Below are 21,425 nucleotides of genomic sequence, written 5' to 3'. Positions count from 1 at the left end.
TGACCACTGACAACAATCCAGGATGCATACGTGGAAGCTGTTGTCCTAACCACCACTGAGGCTTTTCAATGAGTCTAAACGCGAGCGCAGGGCATCTAGCACCCGACCCAATCCGGTGCACAGCAAGTCCCTCCGCAGGTGCAACACTGTGGCAAGCAGTTGCCGTTGTCGGAGCACGTAGCGCCATCAGAAACGGCGATGGCGCAGAAGCCGCAGCGTTCTTCATGGGCAAGCTGGCGGCTCACGAGGTCGAGAGGGTTGGCACTGGCGCCGAGAACCAAGAGGGTGGTGAAGAGGGCGAGAACGCTAAAGGTACGCATGATGAGTGGTGCGTGTAGGTAGTGTGGCTTTTAAACGAAGATTTATTCCGAAGTTTGTCTTCGAGGCTTGAAGAGAGGAGAAGAGGCAACAGTGATTGAGTTTTTGTATGATAGGTAAGGATGGTTGACTTGTGATGATGGATTGCTTTCTGGAGGGTGCTTTAAAGGTGAAATGGAGAACAGAGGGAAGGCCTGCCTTCTTATACCCAAGCTGCAAGATGGGTGGTGCTATATAAGCTGGCCCCTGATACATTAGTAGAAGACTCTGTATTGACCCTTCGGGCAGAATTTGCGAAGCCAGTCTCCGTCGACCATGCTGCCTTGACTGCTACCCTGCGGTGTAATGCTGCAGTATGAGACGATCCCAAAACCTTAACCGATGCTACACGAGCTGTAGGAAGCGCAAGAATCTACTAATTAGGGTCAACAACAGATCGCCTTGCCTCAGGTACCCGTGCTTCCTTATACACCCAAGTGGGATATGCCTTCTGACTGGTAATTATATGCTGTGGACTCTCAGGTCCTCGGATGCTGAGGTCTTGTGTGAGAAAAACGGAGCACGTCAGTGAGGCCCCCATTCAGGGCTTCGTCAGACTCGCAAGAATCTCCAGAATGGGGAGTAAGCACGAGTTGCAGATGCCACGGTGTCTGGATGGAAGCTGTAGCATACTACAGAAGTAAGCAGGCTTTCACATGCCTTGCTACAAGATGCAGTCGTAGACCCAACGTGCTTAAGAAATTTCAGGCAATCCTTTCAGGAGATGAATATCTCGGCCCAGACGAAGAGGCATGTGTATATCCGAATATTTGCACATATTTGCATGAACTGGGATATGCTTGCACTTCTAGGGAGGATTGCGGCACATGCATACTATCTCAGACCCATCATATATGCAACGTTCGGGTGGCCTTCCACTGATATGCTACCAGATTGTCGGATCAACCGGTTGTCATGAGGCGCGTCAACGTTTGAGAAAATAGGGGAGTGGTGGAGTGATATTCCCTAGATGTATTTTGTAGACTCTCGGCAGACTTTCCTCGGTTCCGTGAAATCTTGGCAACGCACACGAAACTTTACTCCACCAATTACCTCAGCCCGGTCAGGGTTGTACCCATAAATCCATGTTTTCAAGATTTTTACACTCTTCTGCAGCCTTCCTTTTCCCGTACAACGCCCTTAGTGAGTCAGCGTCTAGCTTCCAGGTCGACCAGCAGATACAGACTGAGCTAGGGCGAGCCGCTGAGCAAGGCATGGTGTCTACAAGAAGTCAAGACAACACGCCGGCTAGTGGTGCTTCACAACCCCCGAAATTACTGTACCCGCAGGTTGTAGTGCATGAAAAAAAGAGGAATTGTGGTAAAGACGGAGAAGAATGCCCAGCGCAGGCCGTGGCGAAGAGGAGGCGTAGTTCAGCGAAATCGATTGTCGACGCAGCATCTTCCTCCAGCGCTAGCAAGCCAGGCAGGCCCCGCAGAAGGGCTTCTGCAAAATCTGCAATTGGCGACGTGGCCCACGCAACGGATCTCAACGAGTCAAGTCTGGAGCCTTCAACGCAGGGCAGCCGTCCGAATTCTCCACAGACGCCCGGAATTACTACTCAACAGACCATCGATGACGGCAAGGAGGAAAAAGCCGTTGAGGTGGCCATCGAAAAGCCCAATGATGCACTGAGACTAAATGACGAGATGTCGGAGACACACGACCAGGTGAACCCATACTCTGGTAGCTCAACGAGACCGAGAAAGGGCAAAATAGAGAAGAAGAGAGCAAAAGCTTCGGACGAAATTGCTGGTGTGGGCAGGAATGGAACGGATATAAACACCCTTGGAAAGAAGCCAGAAACATCCTCCACAGCTGCTGAGGCCACCCACAAAAGGTTCGGCAGCGACGATATCGACGTACTGGGGACGGTTCCTTCAACCGGCATCGAAGAACGAGAACGGATTCAGGGGGACCTACCAGAGGATGAAGGCGAAAGCGAGGACGAGGCGCCGGAGACAGTCACGGCATCAGCTGGCTTTGATAAGGCACGCACATCGGCACTGGGCGCGGCTAAGGTTGCTGCAAGGTACATTCTCTCGAGACTACGTCTATGTAGTAGTAGATGGAAGGAAGCTAACTGTAAATAGGCAAGAAGCAGATAAGAAGCTCAAACGCAGAGAGCATGACCAGAAACTGAGGCTACAAGCGAAGTCAGCAAAGGATTTTCGATCCAAAGACCAGCCGTCAATTAAAGTTCGGGGAACGAAGAGGTCTTTGGCTGAAGTCAGCAAAGAGGATGGTCAGACGTCATTCGAAAAGCCCGAGTCTTTGGGTGAGTTGCCACAAAACATCAATGGCGAAGGCCAAATACCCCAGGCAAAGGCAAAATCTTCTGGAAAGACTCCACTACCGCTACTGCTTCCAGAAGAAATCCTTGCAGCAAAACCAGTCGCCTACGCTCCAATACCTCCATCGTTGAATGGCAAGCTCGCCATCAGCCAAAAGCGAAAATTCCTTGATCTCGAACCAAAACCGCCCAAAGACATCAAGCGCGGCAACGTCACCGTTCGTGTCCTACCAGATAGCCGCTCCATTCTCCCTCCCAAATCTTCCCAGGCCAGCAAAGCCCTCCGGGAATCCTGGCTCACTGGTCGACGGGGTTTCAAAGGCGAGCTTGCAGTCCCGCGCCGGAAACCCAGTGGTGGTTTTGTACGAAAAACATGATGGACGTCGTGCTTTGGCTCTATCAGCAACCTCATCTACGCGGTCAAGCCATGGTTGCTCCAATACAGTGTAGAGTACTCGGCATGGTTATGATCTAGCTACGAGCGCCATCAGTGGCCTTTCAGGGTAGCTCCAGGGATGGAAGGCTGTTCGAATGCACGATTGTCGGAATAAGCGTGGAGTGAGGAGTACTGAGACTAGCTATGAGCATAGATACATTGTTCTTCCTAACAACAAATAATCCGAAATTCCAAAGTGTGAAAGTCAGCAGAGTACTGGAAAACCTGGGAACGAAGGACCCAATAAGGATTAGTCTCAGGGCCACGCTTGTCCTTAAAGTAGGAGAATGCAGGGATAATTTCATTGCCTTTTTGCCAAATATAAAGTAATTCCCCCATTCGCCATGATACAACAACAAGAAGAACAACAACAACAACACACTTGTCATTACATGTCAAGACTCACGATTCCGGATTCGTGATACTCTACATGTGAACCGCATTAAGAACATCTGCCTCATACCTGCAATGGCTTCCACTTCTACAGAAACATCACCGCTCCTACCACCGCCAACGCCCTCGAGCTCCACTTCTCCCAAACCACAAAGGACCGTCACCTTTAGTCCACACACCACCATAAACGACCCAAATAGTCCTACAGATTCTACCTCACCTCTGCGCCCAGCCCCTCAATCCTCTCCGAGTTTCCCTGCTATTGGACATTCGTCTGCCGGCCCGCCAAAGCTCTCAGCACTGAACAGCAAGCTCCGAAGGAGGAACAGTCATGGCTCTCCGCTTTCTCAGCCGCCCATGCTACCTCCAGCTTCCAAAATCGGACCTCAGAGGACGACAAAAAATGCGCAGAAGCTAAAACTCTTACCGAATCCAGATCCTGGAGAGGATGGACCGGACGAAGAAAGTGGAAGGGATGTCTATTCGCAGTTTACGAGGATAAAAGACCCAACCGCAAGAAGAGATGCAGCGAGGCTGGGGAAAGCAGACAGAGACAAGCTCCCTCGGGTCACGGCCTACTGCACAGCGAGTTCGTACCGACTAGACGGCCTCATGAAATACCTCAAAGCCAAGGGTCGGACACGGGGCGCCAACCCGAAATTGTTCGACGAATGCATATATTCCCCTTTCAGTTACGGTCGCCCCAAAGGCAATAGCAGACCCTCCAACGCCAGTGACACAGACAGCCCCGACCTCGATGAGCACGAGCTCCCCCAAAATCGAGAGCGCAGGTACTCCGACTCCGCCCTCGAAGTCGATGAAAACGCCCACACCCGCCGGGAAGACCTCATCGATCTCTCCACCTCCGCCGGCGATACCACGCTCGAGAACGGCGAATCTTCGATTCCCAACCATACTGCTCTCGAAATGGATCAGTCTTCTCCTCCCGCCGTCTCAACCCTGGACTTTGACACCAAAGTTCACACGCCGGAAGTGTTTCTTTTCGAATACGGCACCGTGGTGATCTGGGGCATGACATTACAACAAGAACAGCGTTTCCTAAAGGAAATCTCAAAATTTGAAGCCGAGAAACTTAGCGAGGACGATGTGCAGACAGAGAATTTCAATTTCTATTATACCCGTGAATACCAGGCTCGAATTTACAACGATTTTATATCCCTCCGCGAGAAGAAGAACTACATGATCAAAATCGCCATCTCCCACGCATTAGCCCAAAGCGTCAAAACCTCTCTGTTCGAAGACCTACTGACAACTACCATCACCATGACCTCTCCCCTACCCGCCGAGATTGCCTTGACCGGCTCCATATCTCTCTCCCGCCGGCAGATCCATCAACAAATCGGACAACTTTTCATATTACGCATCAACATACATCTCCAAGGTTCCGTACTCGACAGTCCGGAGCTCATGTGGGCGGAACCAAGTTTAGAACCCGTGTATGCGGCAGTGAGGAGTTATCTAGAAATGGACCAGAGGGTGGGATTGTTAACGGAGAGGTTGAGCGTTATTGGGGATTTGCTTGCCGTGTTGAAGGATCAGGTAGGGACGAAGCATGGGGAGTATTTGGAATGGATCGGTAAGTCACAATTCCGCCCAGTCTTTTGTTTGGCTTTTGGAGCTGGGCTTTGATACAAGTGTACGGTGCTAAATCCGAGGTTCAGTCATCGTCCTCATCGCGGCCGAGATCCTGGTTGCGGCAATCAATATCGTTGTGGACTTGTACGCTGGCGTCGACTAAATCGCTGCTCCCAGTGTACCTGGAAATGGGCGTACGGAGAGTTGTCCTACGGGAAGGCGTTCCCCGGGCCGTTTGTGGCGTGGACAGGGCAGGGAGAGTACCTACTTACCTAGATATCGGGGCAGCCCAACAGAACACACGCGATGCGTTCTGGTGAGGGCAAAGTGTCTAGATGTTGTACACAGATTGGCTGAAGATCACCAAACATGTATATACGTGAAAGCCTGATCCTGTGCAACCTACCCGAGGACAAATGAATCCTCACACTATGCATACGTATGAAAATCAACAATGCGTGGAAGAATGATTGATGCATGTTTTCATTGTTCTGATCTAACCGAGAGTCTATAAGCTCAAATGCAGCAATGGGCTGCGGGCCGTAGCCCCGAATGAGCACATTGCTTGCTGACAGTAGTAGTACGTGAAATCGTACTCGGTGGGTATAGAAATCATGAAACCCGAAAGAATGATGCCGTTGATGTGAATATGTCATGATTGAATTGCAGTTCGTCGATTAGTAGATGAAACCGAAAGAACGCCGTCGGAGCCTCCTCAAGCATTGATGCTCGTGAATCCCCCCAGGGCGCCAGCCCCTGCTGCAGGTGGTGGCGGTGGTGGCGGCGGCAACTCTCTCTCCACTTCCCTCTCTTCGTAGCGTCCAGCTCTGCCTCTCTGCTCGTAGCCACGCTCACGCTCACGCTCGTACCTCTCACGCTCCTCTAGCTCGTTCACGCTGTCCATGTATTCTTGGAAGCGATGCCCGTATCTCTCCTCGTAGACACGTCGGTATTCAACCTTGGCCGGATCATCCCATGCACCGCGGGCGTATTGGAGCAGCTCCTCTTGGTCACGAGCTGGGTATTCGTTAGGACGCGCCTGGACATAGTTCTCGAGGAAATCTTCGAAGGCGTTTAGAGGCGGAGCGGCACGTGGTAGGAGTTGCTGCTGTTGTTGGTCACGGCCGATGTTGGATGCGTATGGTGATTGGTGAGACTGGTAGTGCATGCCAGGATGACCGTTTGTAGTTGGGGCTTGCTGGTATGAGGACTCGCGGAATGGATGGTTACCCGGAGCGTCGAACGCGGAGGTTGGGTGGCCTTGCGATGGGGCGATTGGACGAGGAAATTGCGGTCCCAAGATGGGTGGCGGTGAGCTGACAGGGCGACGGTGGCTTCGCTTGGAGCGGAGAGGCTTCTCGTTTGGCTGCGAGAGAAGAGTCAGTGACATGGTTTTCTGCGTTGATAAATGCGTGGACTAGTAATTTGCCTTGGACAATCATACCGTTGGAGGCCCCTCACTGCTACCTTCGCTCTCTTCATCATAGGCTACAGGAAAGCCATCAATACTGCTACCGTTTTTCTTCTGGCGCTTTGCCAATGCCTCAAGCAAATATGAGCGTTCAAGGCGCATTTTGCGGATACCCTGATGGAGACGGGCAATGCGAAGGCGTTTAGCGTCATTATCTTCATCAACCTCGATCAGGCGACGCTTTAGCTCGATGCATTTCTTTTTGTACGCTGCCTCCACCGAGGGAGGGAGAGGGGGTGGGACGTTTCCCGCAGCCACTGTTGAAGGCGATACTGTGTTAGCGGTCTGTTTCAACAACTGCTGCTGACGCAGAATCCTTCCGATAGCCGCGGGAAGCCCGGCGCGCAACAGCTCGAGCTTCTCCCTCACGTATGCCCGATCCATGTGAAATGAGTCCTGCGAAGTGGTGGCATAGGAAGTGGCCTCAAGCTGCGTGATGCGATACGTGTGTGCCATCGTCATCGCAGCGTGGTGACCCACTAGCGTCATTTGCCCCATAATGGTGAAGCTGCAGAGGGTTGGAGGGAAGTAGAAGATGACTTACTGGTTGCAATTTGGCTAATCTTCCACAGTCACAATTCTCCTTGTATGCTGTGAATGTAAAGGCGATTGAGCAGTGGGAGATTCATTTAGTCTTGAAGAATTCTGTAGCTATGCAGGGATTGTGAGAGGCATCTTGTCCTGGGTTGAGTCGTGGACTAGCTGGGTGGTGTGCATTTGTAGAGAGATTCCGTGTCGATGTGAGCTCCACAAAATAGACGAGATAACCGCGCTTTCATATTGAGATACGCTATTCTTGAAAACGTTACGTCTGCGTCGAAATACCAATAGAAAATCTCTCCGGAAGTCAATATATCTATCGTCTATCTTCCCACTGGGGCCAAAGCTTTTGCACTGCAAGAGAGCTTGCTAGCCCGATGGACGTTTGATCCGGAAAGCAATCCAAAACCTGACAGTTGTGTCTAGTCAAACCTCATGGCCCTCTCGTGTTTATCAGAGTTTGTGGCTAAAATCCTTCAAACTGCGTAAACTAGAATCTTGTCCCATTGACTCCCTGCATGCCCTTGCCCAACTGACTCGCCACCACCGTAGCCTCCCTCACACTCCGAGCCACTGTTCCTCTAAGACTCCCCTCCTCCAGTACAAGCAGTCCTCCAATAGTACACCCTCCAGGAGTGCTGACCTTCTCCCTCACCATAGCCGGATGCTCACCGTTGAGCACCAGCCCAGCAGTCCCTCTCATCGTCTGCGCAGCCATCAACTGCGCTTCTGCTCTTGGCAAGCCCATAGCTACAGCTCCATCTGCCATTGCCTCAAGTACCAGCGCGAAGAATGCTGGTCCAGAGCCACAGAGAGCTGTGCTAGCATCCATGGACGCCGGTGGAAGGTGAACAACCCTGCCTATGCGAGTGAACATCCAAGAGACTAGTGCATCGAGGGACTGCGGTAGCGGAGGATTGGAATTTGCGATGACTGTCATAGATTCGCGTACAAGGGAAGCGGTGTTTGGCATGACTCGCACAATCCTACAGCGGCCGTCCACGGCGGGGTCCGCTGGTAATGTCTCGCTGCTACCTCTGCCGTATATCGTGTCCTCAATCTGAGAGACGGGCACACCAGCCAGGATGCTGATCAGAAGTTTTCCTCCCAAGGCTTCCCGCATGCCTTCCTCTTGTAGCACGGCAGAGAGATTGTAGGGTTTGCAGGCGAGCAGCACGACATCTGCTTCTTGAACGCCCTTGAGATTGTCATTCTGTAGGATCGTCAGGGCAGATGTCAAGTGTGAAAGCTCTGCATTGATTCGTTTTGCAGATGCAGGGCGTGTCACGCAGGCGATGAAACGGGAGGGTGTACGAGGAGGGGGCTCTTCGGATGGTGTGGTGGTACCATTGGTTGAACGCGCAAGATTTTGCTCAGACAAGGAAGAGAGTATGCCCGAGAGGATGGCGATACCGAGAGTACCTTGAGAGCATGGATGTCAGCTCTGGTAGCTGGAAAAGGCTTTGCGCGAATACATACGCACCGCATCCCAGGACTGTCAGAGTGCCATCGTTGCCTTTCTTTTCTCCAGGTGCTAAATAAACACCCTGTGCCTCGTTGGGTGACATGTTGAACAGTTGTCTGCTCTTTCAGCAGGGGGATTTCGGAAGTAAAAGGTTGTGCGAGTAGGCCAGGCGCTCCGCGCGGCTGCTGTTTTCAGTTTGGGGCACCATTCACCAACATTAAAACATCATCACTACGCGAATTAAAGTTTGGTATTGCTTGCCCTATTCATCAGACTACAACTAAGTGCGGAGACGTAACTTCTCTGTTTAGACTGCAGTCAACACATGGGGGGTCAAGACGCTTCGCGACAACCCTGAGCTTTGCAGTAACGATCGAAATGCTGGCTAAATTCATGCAGGTCCAAACAGCTTAGACAAACGCCGAGTCAGTTCAAAGAGCAGCCTCAGAACCCGTCGTGCATGGCCATAAGCTGCATGGGAGCGCAGTAGACAGAATAGCTCCAATTCGTGGAAGAGCGCCGTCTCGCAAGCCCTCCGGATTGCCTGCTCCATATCAGCTTTTTTTCTTCCCTCCACTCCACTTCTCGTGATGAACATCTAGAATCTTGTTATAGAAGCCGAACTTGCCGTCCTCGGTGTAAAGCTTCATTGCGTACCCAAGGTCCTGATTTCCTTGATCCGCCAAAGTGGCCGACAGCCAGGACGATAGCCCTTTGCTTCGTTCCGCCTCTTGTACTGTACCGATGTACCTTGTTCGCTCCTCGATCATGGACCTAGTGTCCGCACCTTTAGCTATGCCATTCTCATCATAATTCTCCGGAGCATCCATCGGCGCCGGCAATAGCGACAATGTTATTGGGAAATAAATACATTCCCAAGGTACTGAGCACGCATGTTCCCAGTCGATGACACCGAGTACATTGTAGTCATCATCCACGACAATGTTGTTGTGGCCAAAATCTTTGTGGAAAAGAGGGAATGGACCGTGATCTCGCATAGGGATATTCGCAGCGAGTTCCTCAAGCTTATGAGGGAACTCCGCGATCTGAGACATCACATCGTCGTAGTACTCCCCACAGGCTTCTTTGGCCTGCGAAAAGTCAGGAAACTCGGCAGCCTTTGCCCAGGCCTTTAGGTACTCTGTTGCTGTACTGAATGGTCCACCGATTCCGGGGAGAGGGCCAACGTCGTAAGTGCCGTCTGCTAGCCGAATAATAGCCCCAATCTTGGGGAACATAATGGATGACGTCTCCGTCTGAATTCCCGTTAAAGCTAGCAATGGAAGAGGGCGAATAAAGATCAACCTACCTGAAGAATTGCCATTTCCGCATAGAACGAGGACTTGTGTTGGGAGGGGACACCCTGATCGATGTCACCATTCAGGTCCGGTCCAATATTGCCAAATAGACAGTCCATCAGTATGAAAGGCGCGCCAATCTCGTTTCGAGTGCTCGCCATGTAGCCAAAGACCGTTGGCACAGGTACAGTAGTCCTTTCTCTCACTAACTGGAGGCAATCGACTTCTCTTTGAACCAGCCCACTTTGTTCATCTTCGCTCATACGGGTGGTCATTCGGAGCCTGGCAATCCAACGTGAACCATCTTGGAAGTTGATAATGCGGATCAGGTGGCGTCCCCCAATAGTCCACTGTGGATCCACCGCACAATCCTTGCCATCGTTGAGCTCTGAAGCAAATCTGCACAGAGCATTCCAATTGATGTTATCAAAGAAAGACTGGACCCAGCGCCGATAAGCGCTATGCTCAGGATATGCATCTGACAAAGCTTCCCACTTGTACCCTTCGAACTTGTAACTGTCTGTCATGATGATATTCCCCTGATATGAAGCTGGTAGGGTTGACGACGATGAGCCAAGTTGAGAGATGAACCCGCCACCACGAATGCTCTAGTAAACCTCTGGGCTAAAGCAGTACGAAGCCTCATTACTCACAGCTCTCTGCAAAGAGAAAGTATTCGGAGAAGAAAGAAAGTTGACTAGGTGATTTTGGTGGCCCATGTTTGGATCACTCGCTAATGTGGGTAAGCGCGTGGGGCTCCCGCCGCCGCTAGCATTTCTCGCGAATGGCCTCACGGCCCTAAGGTACTTTACTTAATAATTATTTTCGGTCACCTCCTGTCCAAAGCATTCCTGGCTTTGATTGGATTCCAATGCTTGATCGTCCATTACGGCTCCCAATTTATCAATCCAGACGAGGATTTGGCTACTTGCCAACCGTCTGCCAGACAAGACTGCCATATTGCTCAATCATTTACCCATCTTCAACGAAATTCGCACTATATCTCAGCTTGAATGTTTCAATGAAGCCAGTATGTAGGCCAAATCGAAGTGTGTGGTTCTAGAAGGTCACGGCCCCCATGGCAATAACACTTCTTCACTACCTTCAAGCGAGAATGCGGTCACTTGTCCAATGACGCACTCGAGCTACGAATTTCCATTTACAACTCGTATAGCGTGAGTCATAGTAAGAATGCAGAGTCCTTTCCCAACCCCGACACACTGGGTTCGCACGGTCATTGGCTTGGTGCCCGTGCCCTTATCTACTCGTCCGTTATGCAATAAACCCCATCACATGAGTCATGATGAGGCAAGATCGTTGCACAGTGAGTGGTCAAAAGACTGGTCCCGAGCTGCTAGTGGCCCAATGCCTATGCTACCGAAGACAACTACCGAGGAACAGCGCGGCCATATTGCCCGATTGCCGAATTGAGTTAAGAAGCGAAGGACTTGTGTTAAGAAGCCGTTGGTCAAACGTCTACGGACGGGGTTCAGTTGATGGCAGTCTGGTTGCAAAAAGATGTATCCCTCAAAGTGAGCGTTCTCCGCTTTCTGGCGCTTTCCCAACGACCTGGTGTGTATAAGAATTCTCCTTTCTCCTTTTCCTTTTACTTATCTTTCCACCACAGGCCCGCAAAGCTTCGAAAATTCCTTCAAACTCAGACAAGACTACAACGGATTTGCCATCTCCACCCATCGCTACCCTTCGCTTGGTCCAAATCCGATTCCCGGTCTACTCCAGGTTCAGCAGTGCCTACTATCTAGAAAAGTCCAGACACTATCACCTCCATCAGCTTCACGCATCAATTCCAGACGGAGACTACGCTTACGAGTCAGATTCCGGTTCAATCGCGTAAGTCAGGACAAACCTGCTTGCTCTGTGTTGGCAGCACTCTACTAAAAATTACCGTGATTGAGGATCATGACCGCCATCAACCACATCCAAGAGCTCGTGAATACCGCTGTCGCCTTCTTTCGCGGGCCAGTGGATCAAACAACGCCTCAGCAACCTCCACCTCAGGCGCCACTAGCCAGCTTGTATGGGAGGTTGTAATAGGGTCGGTTGTGGACGGCTCGGCGTCAAACGCGGAACAAATTGCCCCGCCTGTAATATGTACCGCGCCGAGAGATAGGAAGTTAGGTGAGATGCGCAGGTCGGTTCCACATTGAAAAAGGGCGAAATTCCGAAAAATGTCGGCGGGTCATAGTTACGGAGAGCCTGGTTTTAGATAGCATGCAACCCACCAATCCAAAGTCATTTCACCTACGCTCAGATCTCAGGATCTATGAACCCACCTAAACCCCGGGCAAAGCGCTCCCGGACCATCTTTTGAAGAGAAAAAAGAGAGGTTACATAGCGAAACAATCTGGCGTGAGACATGTTGAACTCCTGGTCTTTAAACATCTGAAAGGGCTGCTAGCTAGAAGAGGCCCCTACAAAACGGTCTTGGCAACAGCAACTTAGGGGAAGGAAGGGTCGTAGAGCAAATAATCTTCCTTTGAGGTCTTGCTATCTGGCGAGCCGAATGGGGTCATGCAGCACAAGGAGGGAGACTGATCTTGGGGTTACCCGCCTTTGGTCATGCACGCGGCCCTCCACTGAAGCAGTGAAAGGCGTGGAATTTGGGGAGACGGGCCAGAAAATAGGCTCTTATATCGGTTTGACTCTCTCAAAAGCGGGCACAAAGGAATGATTAGGCTTGTACTGGGTAACCTAGCACTCTGCGACAAACTTGTAGAATAGGACTACTTCCAGCTCAGCCTGGGACATCCCCTTCCTGTCAAACCATTCGCACTTAGGCGCCCGACTCAGAAGATTCAATGCCATCACCCGTAAATGAAAATTCCGATACAGCCTCCTCCGAGCTTTCCGGATCAGAATCAGAATCAGTCGAAGCATCGGTACTGCTCTCGTTGGGTTGCTCCTCAGCTGACGTGTCCGAGTCTGGAGTCACGTTCGTCTCTGGTTGAAACAATAGCGGAGTAGTCACGCTCTTACCGTCGTTGTGCTTGTCTGCTGATTCTTTAGTGTCGTCTGAGGCACGTTCGGCTGGTGCAAGGTCGTCGAGGTCGCCGTCTAGGGGTAGTCCCAAAGAAGTTCGCTTGGCTACCCACATCTCATGAGCTTCCGCCACCTCTGCCCTTGTGAACTTCATCTGTTTCCGTTGCGCACTTCTCTTGTTATCTCTTTTGATCGTAGCAAGTCTTTTCTTCAAATATCGGATCGTATATTCGGAGATCACGAGATCCTCAAGTGGTTTAACTTCCTCTGCGATGGCTGGTTGAACAGTCTCAAGTCCGGCTTGCAATTTGAGCCTCGCAATTTCTTGAAGAGACCGATCCATGGCTCCCGCGTGTCCAGGGTGCGCATCCTTGCGTCCTTCTCCGATCGCTTTCGGATCCTTATGAAACTCATCGCGGACAGGCTTCTCATATTTCTTGCCAACCTGTTTCGTGATGTACCCGAATAGATAAGAAAGCGGCTCTGGGCTTCTAGAGTTATCCGCTTTGATAATCGGTGCTTCTGTAGAGATGTTCGCTTCGGAAACGGGTTGCTGGGGATTGTTTCGCTTGGATGTAGAACCCTTTGACTTGCGGATAATGGGTCTGGGATGGGCCGGCTCGTCGTCGCTCTTGTAGAGGGGGTCTGCGCTCTCTTTGACGCTGTCTGCCTTGGAGCGGCGGGTACGAGATAATGGGGGCATTCTTGAACTTTCTAGCGGTCGTCACTTGGTAACTTGGCGGACAGCGTGAGATGTCTTGGTATCGAGGGCCAGTAAGAGTTAGAAGACTAAAGAGGTGTTTATAGTCGAAGATATGCTGGTTTGTGAGAAAGGTCAAGCTCGAAGGATTGGTTCAATAGCGTCCTAACAGACCGCCACAGGCCTGAGAAAGGAGCGACCAACTTCTTGTGTTTCTGAGGTTGCTGTTGGTAAGATCACAAACTATGATGCAAGAGTATGGTGTTGTGACAAAGGCTCAGCATTGAAGAACCTTCCGGAAACATTCCTCGATGCCAATGTGTTCCGCTGAAAGCACTTCTTGTCCACATGCCGGATGGATAATCACTTATAGATACTACCCGCGGCGAGAGCTATGAACGTGGAAGTACAGTCATGTTTACTTTGTTCTAGTCAGCCGTGTCTGGAAGACTATTCCCCATTGCATGTATTTGTCAAAGAAAGCCCGATCTCTCAAGACCAAGAGCATTATTTTTATATAAACCTTGGACTTCCCCTGCATGGACGGATCTTATAGAGACTCTCCTGGCCTAGAGTCCTTTCGTCGTACATAACAAGGCAAGCCACCTTCCATGGGCAAAGTCAAGCTATTCTGGCTTCGTCTCTCCTTCGGTATCTCTCCGGGCATGGTCTCTTTATCAAATACTTCCGCAAAGTCATACTTCCAGATCAGACTAGCAATAACATGGATGGCCAAAAGCTCGGCCATCTTTTTGCCAAGGCATGCTCTGGGACCTCCGTTGAAGACTGGGAATGCAAAAGCACTCATCGTCTTCAAAGCCAATGCTTCGTACTCGTCACCAGCTATGAGCCATCGCTCAGGCCGGAATTCGTCAGCGTCGTCACCCCAGGTGTTTTTTGAGCGACCCATTGCCCAAGTGGCCCACATTACTACTGATCCTTTCGGTAGCCAGGTGCCATCCGGAAATGTCGTTTCAGCAGTGGACTCTTTGAGTTCGACTGGCACCGGCGGATAGAACCGTAAGCTTTCGTTGAAGACTGCCGCTATGTAGGGCAGGTATGAAGGTTGCACAGTGTCAAAAGATAAAGGAAGGTCGTCTTTAGCTCCAGCGAACGTTGAACGCAACTCCGACAGTATCTTCTCCTGTGCATCCGGATGGCGCATTAGGAGATAGAGGGTCCAAGTCAAAGATTGAGCTGTGGTGTCTCTACCTAGAGCGAAGGTCAGTGATCATACGTTTGTATTGTGGAGCCTACATGCCCGCAGATAAATAATTCATGGCTGCATCAGCAACAACTTGATGATCATCAATGTGGTCCAACAGGGAGTTGATCAGATTGTTTTGCACCGGGTTCGAGTTCTTGGCTATGTTGTTTTCGCTCGAACCATACTTGACCTTTCTCTTTTGGGTCGCTGCGGAGACGATGCTACTGCCAAAGATCTTGACGTCAAAGATCGCTTTACGAAGGGAGGCGCCAAGTATAAATTCTTTGGCCTTCCAGAACGGATTTTGAAAACGTTCTCCTATTGCGCCAGAGGCGAAGTCGAAGGACTTCGAGAACGGTAAAGACGCGGGCATATCCATCTAGTTACTACCATTCAGCTTAGTGACCTTCATATATGTTGCACAGGTCATAGCCGTCCCATGCTTATCATTGGAAAGGGCGTGGGAATCTACGCACATCGTAAGCAATGTTGCCCATCAAGCGCGTGGTGAGATCCAAGAGCACGATCTGAAGATCCATGACGTTTCCTTGTCTCGAGGCATTGTCCAAAGATTCCTCGGTGTCGGCAAGGATGGGCGGCAGAACATCTTCAACGAGAATTTTCATATTGGCATTATTGAAGAAGCGAAGTCCAGCCTTTCGTTGGATCTTCCACAATTCCCCATCAGCGTTGATGATGCCATTTCCTGAAGTATTCAGTCGTCAGCAAGGACATCGACAGTCACCTCAAGAATCCTACCTAACAATACTAATCGGGCCAATCACATACCAAACAGGTCCCAGGATCTGATTCGGAAGAACTCTCCCTTGATGAAGATGTCGTTGCTCTTCAAGACATGCTCCACGTTTGCAGGATCATTGATCACTATGCCTGGTGGTAGAGACGGCACGGATATCTCAAATGTGCTGAATCCAACGAGCCTCTCGCAACGAACGAACCAATCGAGCAGCTTATGCCTTGGTTGGAGGAACCAGATGCCGTTGCCGGCCAAGGGAAGGGTTCCGGGAGGCCGTCTGATGTTGCAAGTTAGAGTCGGCAGGCTTCACTGCGAATTGGACTTACGGTAACCGTTTCCCGTTGCGTCTAATGGCCGACCTTTGACCTTGAAGGAACCATAATGTGATGATTATAACCAAGCAGGCGACCAAGGTGTACATTGCGGGGTTCAGCGAATCGGGGGAAAGGCCGGCCAGGTGCTCTGGTCACATCTAGAAGGTACTTAGCATTTGCCTGCTTGTATGACAAAGAGGAGGTTGAGAGGGTCTTGTGAGAATTCGATGAATAGAGTTAACAATTTGAGGCGATCCCGGAGATTCGGAGCCTGAGATCCTGGAGATAGTCGGCGCCGATGAGGTCAATCGCTGATTGCTATATCTCCTGCTGGATGCGTATTCGTTTCCCCAACCATCTCACGCTACGGTATTTACTATCCAATCGCCCACCTTCTAACGTGGTGCCTTGCATTATCGATGTCATCCCGTTTCTCGCTAGCCATGACCACTCGACTTTATAGTCTTGCCGGCGCAGCTTACATCTACTAGCTTCCCAACAGTCTTTACAGCACAGAGTCCTGCTACTGATACTAGTACGGTAGTGGATCACGAGCGCGCATTGCGGCTTTGAGTGCGATCGTAGTTTTCTTTTGCATCGTCGTCTCAGCCATGTCACCCACTGCCGTAAACGGCCCCACGACACACGATCATTTTGAAAGCGGCCTCAATCTTTCTGTTCTCGGTCTCGGTGCAGAATATCCGCCGTTCAGGGTAGGACCAGAATGTCTCGAGACTCTGGCCAATAGGTTTTATCCACCGTCAACAGCGTGAGGCTTTCCAGTCAGATCTCACTTTCCTAATCTCTAACCCTCGATGGCTTATGGTGTTCAACGGCCCGTCACGCTTATCCATCCTTATGCTAATACAAGCATTACTCCAGACTCAAGAAGGTCCTTTCCATCAATCGCTACACCGGAATCGGCACTCGTGCCGCCGTCGGCGACATCGATCATCCTCTCGTTAATCAGCCCACTGCTCCCAGCATCACCGAGCTTAATGACTTCTTCCGCGAAGAGGGCGTCGACCTATCCGTTAGAGCATGCAAGAAGGCCATAGAAGAATGGGGTGGGAATGTGGATGAGATTACACATGTTGTCTCTACGACATGCACGAATTCTGCCAACCCTGGCTTCGATCACTACGTTACCAAAGAGCTGGGCCTACAGGCCAGTGTGGAAAAGATATTGCTACACGGCATTGGCTGCTCGGGTGGACTCGCAGCAATACGGGCAGCCGCAAACCTGGCACTGGGGTCATCGTTTCGCAAGAAGCCTGCACGAGTGTTGGTCTTAGCTTGCGAAGTATCGAGTGTAATGGTGCGGTCAGAGTTGGATTCAATCGACAAGGAGCAGAAGACTCGCATCGGAGTCTGTCTCTTCAGCGATTGCGCTTCGGCTTGCGTTCTGAGCAATGGTATTGGGGAAGAACATGACATTCCCACGCCGGTCTACGAGATCCTGGGCTGGAAGCATGAGATACTGGAGGATACGGATAAAGATTTGGGCTTCGATGTTGATCCGTTTGGTTCGTACAGTATTCATGGTTGAGGTAGATTCAGTATATCCCGAAAGCTAATTTTCTCAAGGCTGGAAAGTCGTCCTCACGCCCCGCGTACCAGCCGTGGCAGCCGCTGCAGTATCTCCAGCCTTTCAAGACCTCTTGGAATCGATCCCAGCATTGCACACGAACCGTAGTTCCCCCGTGGCCAGCGACTTTGACTGGGCGCTCCATCCCGGAGGTTCAACGATCATTACTGGCGTTGAACAAGCGATGAACCTGACTGTAGACCATCTAAGAGCAAGCTACGAGATCTACGTCAATTGTGGTAACAGTTCTAGCGCGACGATAATGGCAGTCATGGACCAGTTGAGGAACATGGGGGAGGGCAGGGAGCATGTGGTTGCTTGTGCGTTTGGGCCAGGCATCTCGCTGGAGATGATGATACTACGGAGGCCAAAACCGACAATAGACGGTCTTCTATCTGAAGAGGTCGACTGAGTTACATGAGATGATACTTGATCGGAATGAATAGTGGCTTCGTACGATCTTCTCGTACGGCTTCCCTTTGCAGTCTTAGCATCTCAGCGAGTCCATACCATAGATTATATACATGATGTGCCATAGAATTGCACTTGCTGCTGTTGCCAGGGAAAAAGCACTTTGTCGCCGCGCGTGTGCAGCTTCCTAAGACCCCTTTCACTGCAACTTCTTCCCTCCCCCTTGCTTGATTCCAATAAAGTAATTCATCGTCCCCCCCGTCCGCGTATGCACCTCCCTCCCAGTCTCAAATCTCCACCCCTCCATACTAGCCCCACACTCTCTAATCAACCCCAACACCTCCCCCTCCCTCCTCGTCCTCAAGCAACTGATCACCCCGTCAAATACCAACACGAACGGCACCACCGGCACCACATACGTCCAGAACAGCAATCCCCAATCGCCCCAAAACCACCACCAACTCCCCGCCCACAATAGCGGGAACATTCCTAGTATCGTGATTATACTGCCCAAGTCACGGCCTTGCAGCTCAAAGATCGCAAAGCCGGAGGAGTGTGTGAGGGTGTTGTGCAGGATGCGAGTGGCCAAAGGGTTGGGGAAATGGTGGAAGGCGAGAGAGAAGAGGCGGAAGATTTTCTTGTCCTGCTCTTGCGTGCCGGCCATCGAGAGCAAGTCGTGCGGGGCATTGGCCGCGTCGACGGGGGACGGGACGTAGTGTAGGTCTTTGCTCTTGTTGCTGGCTCTCACCCACTCTGGTAGATGAGGGTGTATATCCGTCATCACAAAATCCACCCTTCCTCCTCGCCCTCCAGATCCATCCCCGTTCACAGGCCCGTTCGCCCCCGTATGCCCGTTCCGTACTAGTATATTTCCTCCATCGCTCAACTTGTTGAAGGCTTTGTTCACCTCCCGCTCTATGTACGGCGTGGGACCCCCGGCACCTGAGCAGAAATCGACGAATGTGTAGTCGGTAATGGAGGGGCCGAGGACGGATTGGAGCGTGCGGGCAACGAGGGAGGCGGGGGGTGCAGGCTGGAGGATGGGGGCTTTATACCCCCAGAGGAAGGTCAGGACTGCTTGGACGGAGGCGCGGAGAGGGGCGGGAAACCTAGGATTGGGTTTGGTATTAGTGCTTATTGGTGATCACGGGCGGGGTGGGGTGGAGGTTCGGTACCAAGACTGGTCGTCGATCTCGAAGAGACGGAGTGGAGGTATCGGGAGGGGAATGGCCATGGCGATTCAATTGAAAAGACTGGAGAAGGCTATTGAGAATATGGCCCTGTCTGTAGATGTGGACTTCTTCGGACAAGAGTCATCAAAACTTTTAGGGTTTTGCCGAGATCAGTCGCGCGTTCGCGTTCCCAAGATTTGCTTGCCAAGAACACAATTCTCGAAGTCGTCCTACACCTTCTACTTTTCTCCACTTCTTACAGCCCACCAAAGATGTCTCTTTCTATGCCCAGTGCGCCTAATGGCGGTCTTTTCAAGCAAGGTTATCAAAAGTATGTGATATTCGGCGCCCCAATATAAGAACTCCACTAAGACCTCCAACTAATTACCCTCAAAGCTACGAATCTGAAGACGGTGCTGTGATACGAAACATAGAAGCATGTCGAGCCATAGCCCAAACCGTCCAAACATCTCTCGGTCCTTATGGCCGCAACAAAATCGTCATCAACCATCTGCAAAAAATGATTCTGACCTCCGATGCCGCCTCCATATTACGAGAGCTCGATGTCGTCCACCCTGCAGCGAAGCTCATAGTAATGGCTAGTCAACAGCAAGAAGCGGAGATGGGTGATGCTACGAATCTGGTCATTGTGCTCTGTGGAGAGATGCTGAAGAAGGCGGAGGAGCTGCTGAGGATGGGTTTGAAGACTAGCGATGTGGTGCAAGGGTTCGAGAGGGCACAGAAGGAGGCGCTGAGGTGTCTGGATCGTACGTCTCTAGATAATCTCACGGGCTACTGCTCCAAGATGGGAACAAGTTGCTGACGGTACTCAGAGCTTGTCGTCGACTCGGTAAAAGACCTCCGCTCCCACCCCGAACTTGCAAAAGCCATCCGTACCGTAATCGCCTCCAAACAGTCCGGCTCCGAAGAATTTCTCGCCGACATGGTCGCAGAGGCAGTCCTCGCCGTTCTACCCAAGCAGCCTGTCAACTTCAACGTCGACAACATCCGCGTCGTGAAGATCATGGGCGGTAGCCTCGAACAGTCGAAAGTGGTAAAAGGCATGGTCTTCGGCCGCGAGCCCGATGGAAGCATCAAAAAGGCCAAGAATGCTAAAGTGGGCGTCTTCTCGTGTCCGATTGATACAAGTCAGACGGAAACGAAAGGAACGGTGCTGTTGCACAATGCGAAGGAGATGATGGATTTCACCAAAGGGGAGGAAAGCCAACTGGAGACCATCATCAAAGAATTGCACGACTCGGGCCTGCGCGTAGTCGTAGCAGGCTCAACCGTGGGAGAATTAGCACTCCACTATCTCAATCGCTTTGGTATTTTAGTCGTCAAAGTCCTTTCGAAATTCGAACTCCGCCGTCTCTGTCGCGTCGTGGGCGCTACACCTCTTGCTCGTCTGGGCGCCCCTATGCCGGATGAGATGGGGAAAGTGGACGTAGTCGAAACGCTGGAGATAGGCGGAGACCGTGTTACAGTATTCAGGCAGGAAAACGACGCTACTCGAACAGCTACGCTGGTCATAAGAGGGGCTACCCAGAACCACCTCGACGACATTGAGAGAGCGATTGACGACGGCGTTAACGTGGTGAAAGCTATCACGAGAGATCCGAAACTAGTGCCTGGAGCTGGGGCTACGGAGATGCAACTGATTGAGCGTATATCTGCCTTTGGTGAAAGGACGCCTGAACTGTCACAGTATGCTATCAAGAAGTACGCGGAAGCTTTCGAGGTCATACCACGTACGCTTGCCGAATCCGCGGGTCTGGACGCCACGGAAGTGTTGGCAACGCTATATGCTGCCCACCACAAAGCTTCCTCCAACAAAAAGGACGAGGATGATGACGACGACGACGACGAAGACGAAGACGACGAGCCTGATTGGACGATGGGTGTGGACGTGGAGAACGACGATGGTTCAGGAACGTTAGATGCTAAAGAAGAGGGGATCCTGGATCTGCTGGTGTCAAAGCAGTGGGCGATCAGGCTGGCGACGGAAGCGGCGAGGACGGTCTTGAGTGTGGATCAAATCATCGTGGCGAGGCAGGCTGGAGGGCCGAAGCCACCGGGCGGGCAGAATCCGGATTGGGATGAGGATTAGAAAATTTTGAGGAGAAATGTGGAGATGGAGCAATGTATCAAAAGCTCATAGAGAAAGTAAGCGTTTAGGTGATCCTGTGCTTCCTGTTGTGAATGCCCGTCTTAACATGGAGAGACACCCGAATTATCTACATGGGCTTTGCAAATTATGTGGACCCTCGATCCGTCGAACCAGGGGAGAAAACGGAAGAGATGACGTGAGACGGAGATTTTGGAAGGGTATCGATACAGCACACGTTATGGCTAGATGCTCTAATTGATATCCTACGGCCTCCACAGATTAGCACCGAAGCCCGTTGGCAAACCCAAGCATGCGAC

The 21,425-nt window shown here is 51.3% G+C and overlaps 10 protein-coding genes across 10 annotated transcripts; 4 read left to right on the top strand and 6 right to left on the bottom strand.

The window, feature by feature from the left end:
* Positions 1–68: 68 nt before the first annotated feature.
* HO133_010282 (uncharacterized protein) lies at positions 69–3,027 on the top strand (the record flags this gene model as incomplete). The annotated part of the gene is made up of 3 exons (XM_037301137.1): positions 69–312; positions 1,474–2,389; positions 2,451–3,027. 3 exons carry the CDS (start codon positions 69–71, stop codon positions 3,025–3,027), a joined length of 1,737 nt encoding a protein of 578 aa, XP_037153954.1.
* A 527-nt stretch (positions 3,028–3,554) lies between these two features.
* On the top strand, positions 3,555–5,238 carry HO133_010281 (uncharacterized protein; the record flags this gene model as incomplete). The annotated part of the gene is made up of 2 exons (XM_037301136.1): positions 3,555–5,076; positions 5,162–5,238. The coding sequence occupies 2 exons, from the start codon at positions 3,555–3,557 to the stop codon at positions 5,236–5,238; spliced, it is 1,599 nt and encodes a 532-aa protein (XP_037153953.1).
* Positions 5,239–5,790: 552 nt separating this feature from the next.
* HO133_010280 (uncharacterized protein) lies at positions 5,791–7,044 on the bottom strand (the record flags this gene model as incomplete). The annotated part of the gene is made up of 2 exons (XM_037301135.1): positions 5,791–6,441; positions 6,520–7,044. 2 exons carry the CDS (start codon positions 7,042–7,044, stop codon positions 5,791–5,793), a joined length of 1,176 nt encoding a protein of 391 aa, XP_037153952.1.
* Positions 7,045–7,576: 532 nt separating this feature from the next.
* HO133_010279 (uncharacterized protein) lies at positions 7,577–8,654 on the bottom strand (the record flags this gene model as incomplete). The annotated part of the gene is made up of 2 exons (XM_037301134.1): positions 7,577–8,508; positions 8,570–8,654. The coding sequence occupies 2 exons, from the start codon at positions 8,652–8,654 to the stop codon at positions 7,577–7,579; spliced, it is 1,017 nt and encodes a 338-aa protein (XP_037153951.1).
* Positions 8,655–9,105: 451 nt separating this feature from the next.
* On the bottom strand, positions 9,106–10,376 carry HO133_010278 (uncharacterized protein; the record flags this gene model as incomplete). The annotated part of the gene is made up of 2 exons (XM_037301133.1): positions 9,106–9,807; positions 9,861–10,376. 2 exons carry the CDS (start codon positions 10,374–10,376, stop codon positions 9,106–9,108), a joined length of 1,218 nt encoding a protein of 405 aa, XP_037153950.1.
* Positions 10,377–12,643: 2,267 nt separating this feature from the next.
* HO133_010277 (uncharacterized protein) lies at positions 12,644–13,552 on the bottom strand (the record flags this gene model as incomplete). The annotated part of the gene is made up of 1 exon (XM_037301132.1): positions 12,644–13,552. The coding sequence occupies one exon, from the start codon at positions 13,550–13,552 to the stop codon at positions 12,644–12,646; it is 909 nt and encodes a 302-aa protein (XP_037153949.1).
* A 547-nt stretch (positions 13,553–14,099) lies between these two features.
* On the bottom strand, positions 14,100–15,934 carry HO133_010276 (uncharacterized protein; the record flags this gene model as incomplete). Its single annotated transcript, XM_037301131.1, has 5 exons — positions 14,100–14,757; positions 14,807–15,135; positions 15,233–15,462; positions 15,546–15,790; positions 15,840–15,934. The coding sequence occupies 5 exons, from the start codon at positions 15,932–15,934 to the stop codon at positions 14,100–14,102; spliced, it is 1,557 nt and encodes a 518-aa protein (XP_037153948.1).
* Positions 15,935–16,438: 504 nt separating this feature from the next.
* Positions 16,439–17,827, top strand: HO133_010275 (uncharacterized protein; the record flags this gene model as incomplete). The annotated part of the gene is made up of 3 exons (XM_037301130.1): positions 16,439–16,596; positions 16,710–17,353; positions 17,415–17,827. The coding sequence occupies 3 exons, from the start codon at positions 16,439–16,441 to the stop codon at positions 17,825–17,827; spliced, it is 1,215 nt and encodes a 404-aa protein (XP_037153947.1).
* A 198-nt stretch (positions 17,828–18,025) lies between these two features.
* HO133_010274 (uncharacterized protein) lies at positions 18,026–19,060 on the bottom strand (the record flags this gene model as incomplete). Its single annotated transcript, XM_037301129.1, has 2 exons — positions 18,026–18,935; positions 19,002–19,060. 2 exons carry the CDS (start codon positions 19,058–19,060, stop codon positions 18,026–18,028), a joined length of 969 nt encoding a protein of 322 aa, XP_037153946.1.
* A 210-nt stretch (positions 19,061–19,270) lies between these two features.
* Positions 19,271–21,108, top strand: HO133_010273 (uncharacterized protein; the record flags this gene model as incomplete). Its single annotated transcript, XM_037301128.1, has 3 exons — positions 19,271–19,329; positions 19,395–19,765; positions 19,832–21,108. The coding sequence occupies 3 exons, from the start codon at positions 19,271–19,273 to the stop codon at positions 21,106–21,108; spliced, it is 1,707 nt and encodes a 568-aa protein (XP_037153945.1).
* Between the last annotated feature and the right edge of the window lie 317 nt (positions 21,109–21,425).

This window comes from Letharia lupina (assembly GCF_014066315.1).
Source record: "Letharia lupina isolate WasteWater1 chromosome Unknown contig_8, whole genome shotgun sequence".
NCBI classification, from domain to species: Eukaryota; Fungi; Ascomycota; class Lecanoromycetes; order Lecanorales; family Parmeliaceae; genus Letharia; species Letharia lupina.
This window is presented reverse-complemented; position numbering and strand designations above follow the sequence as displayed.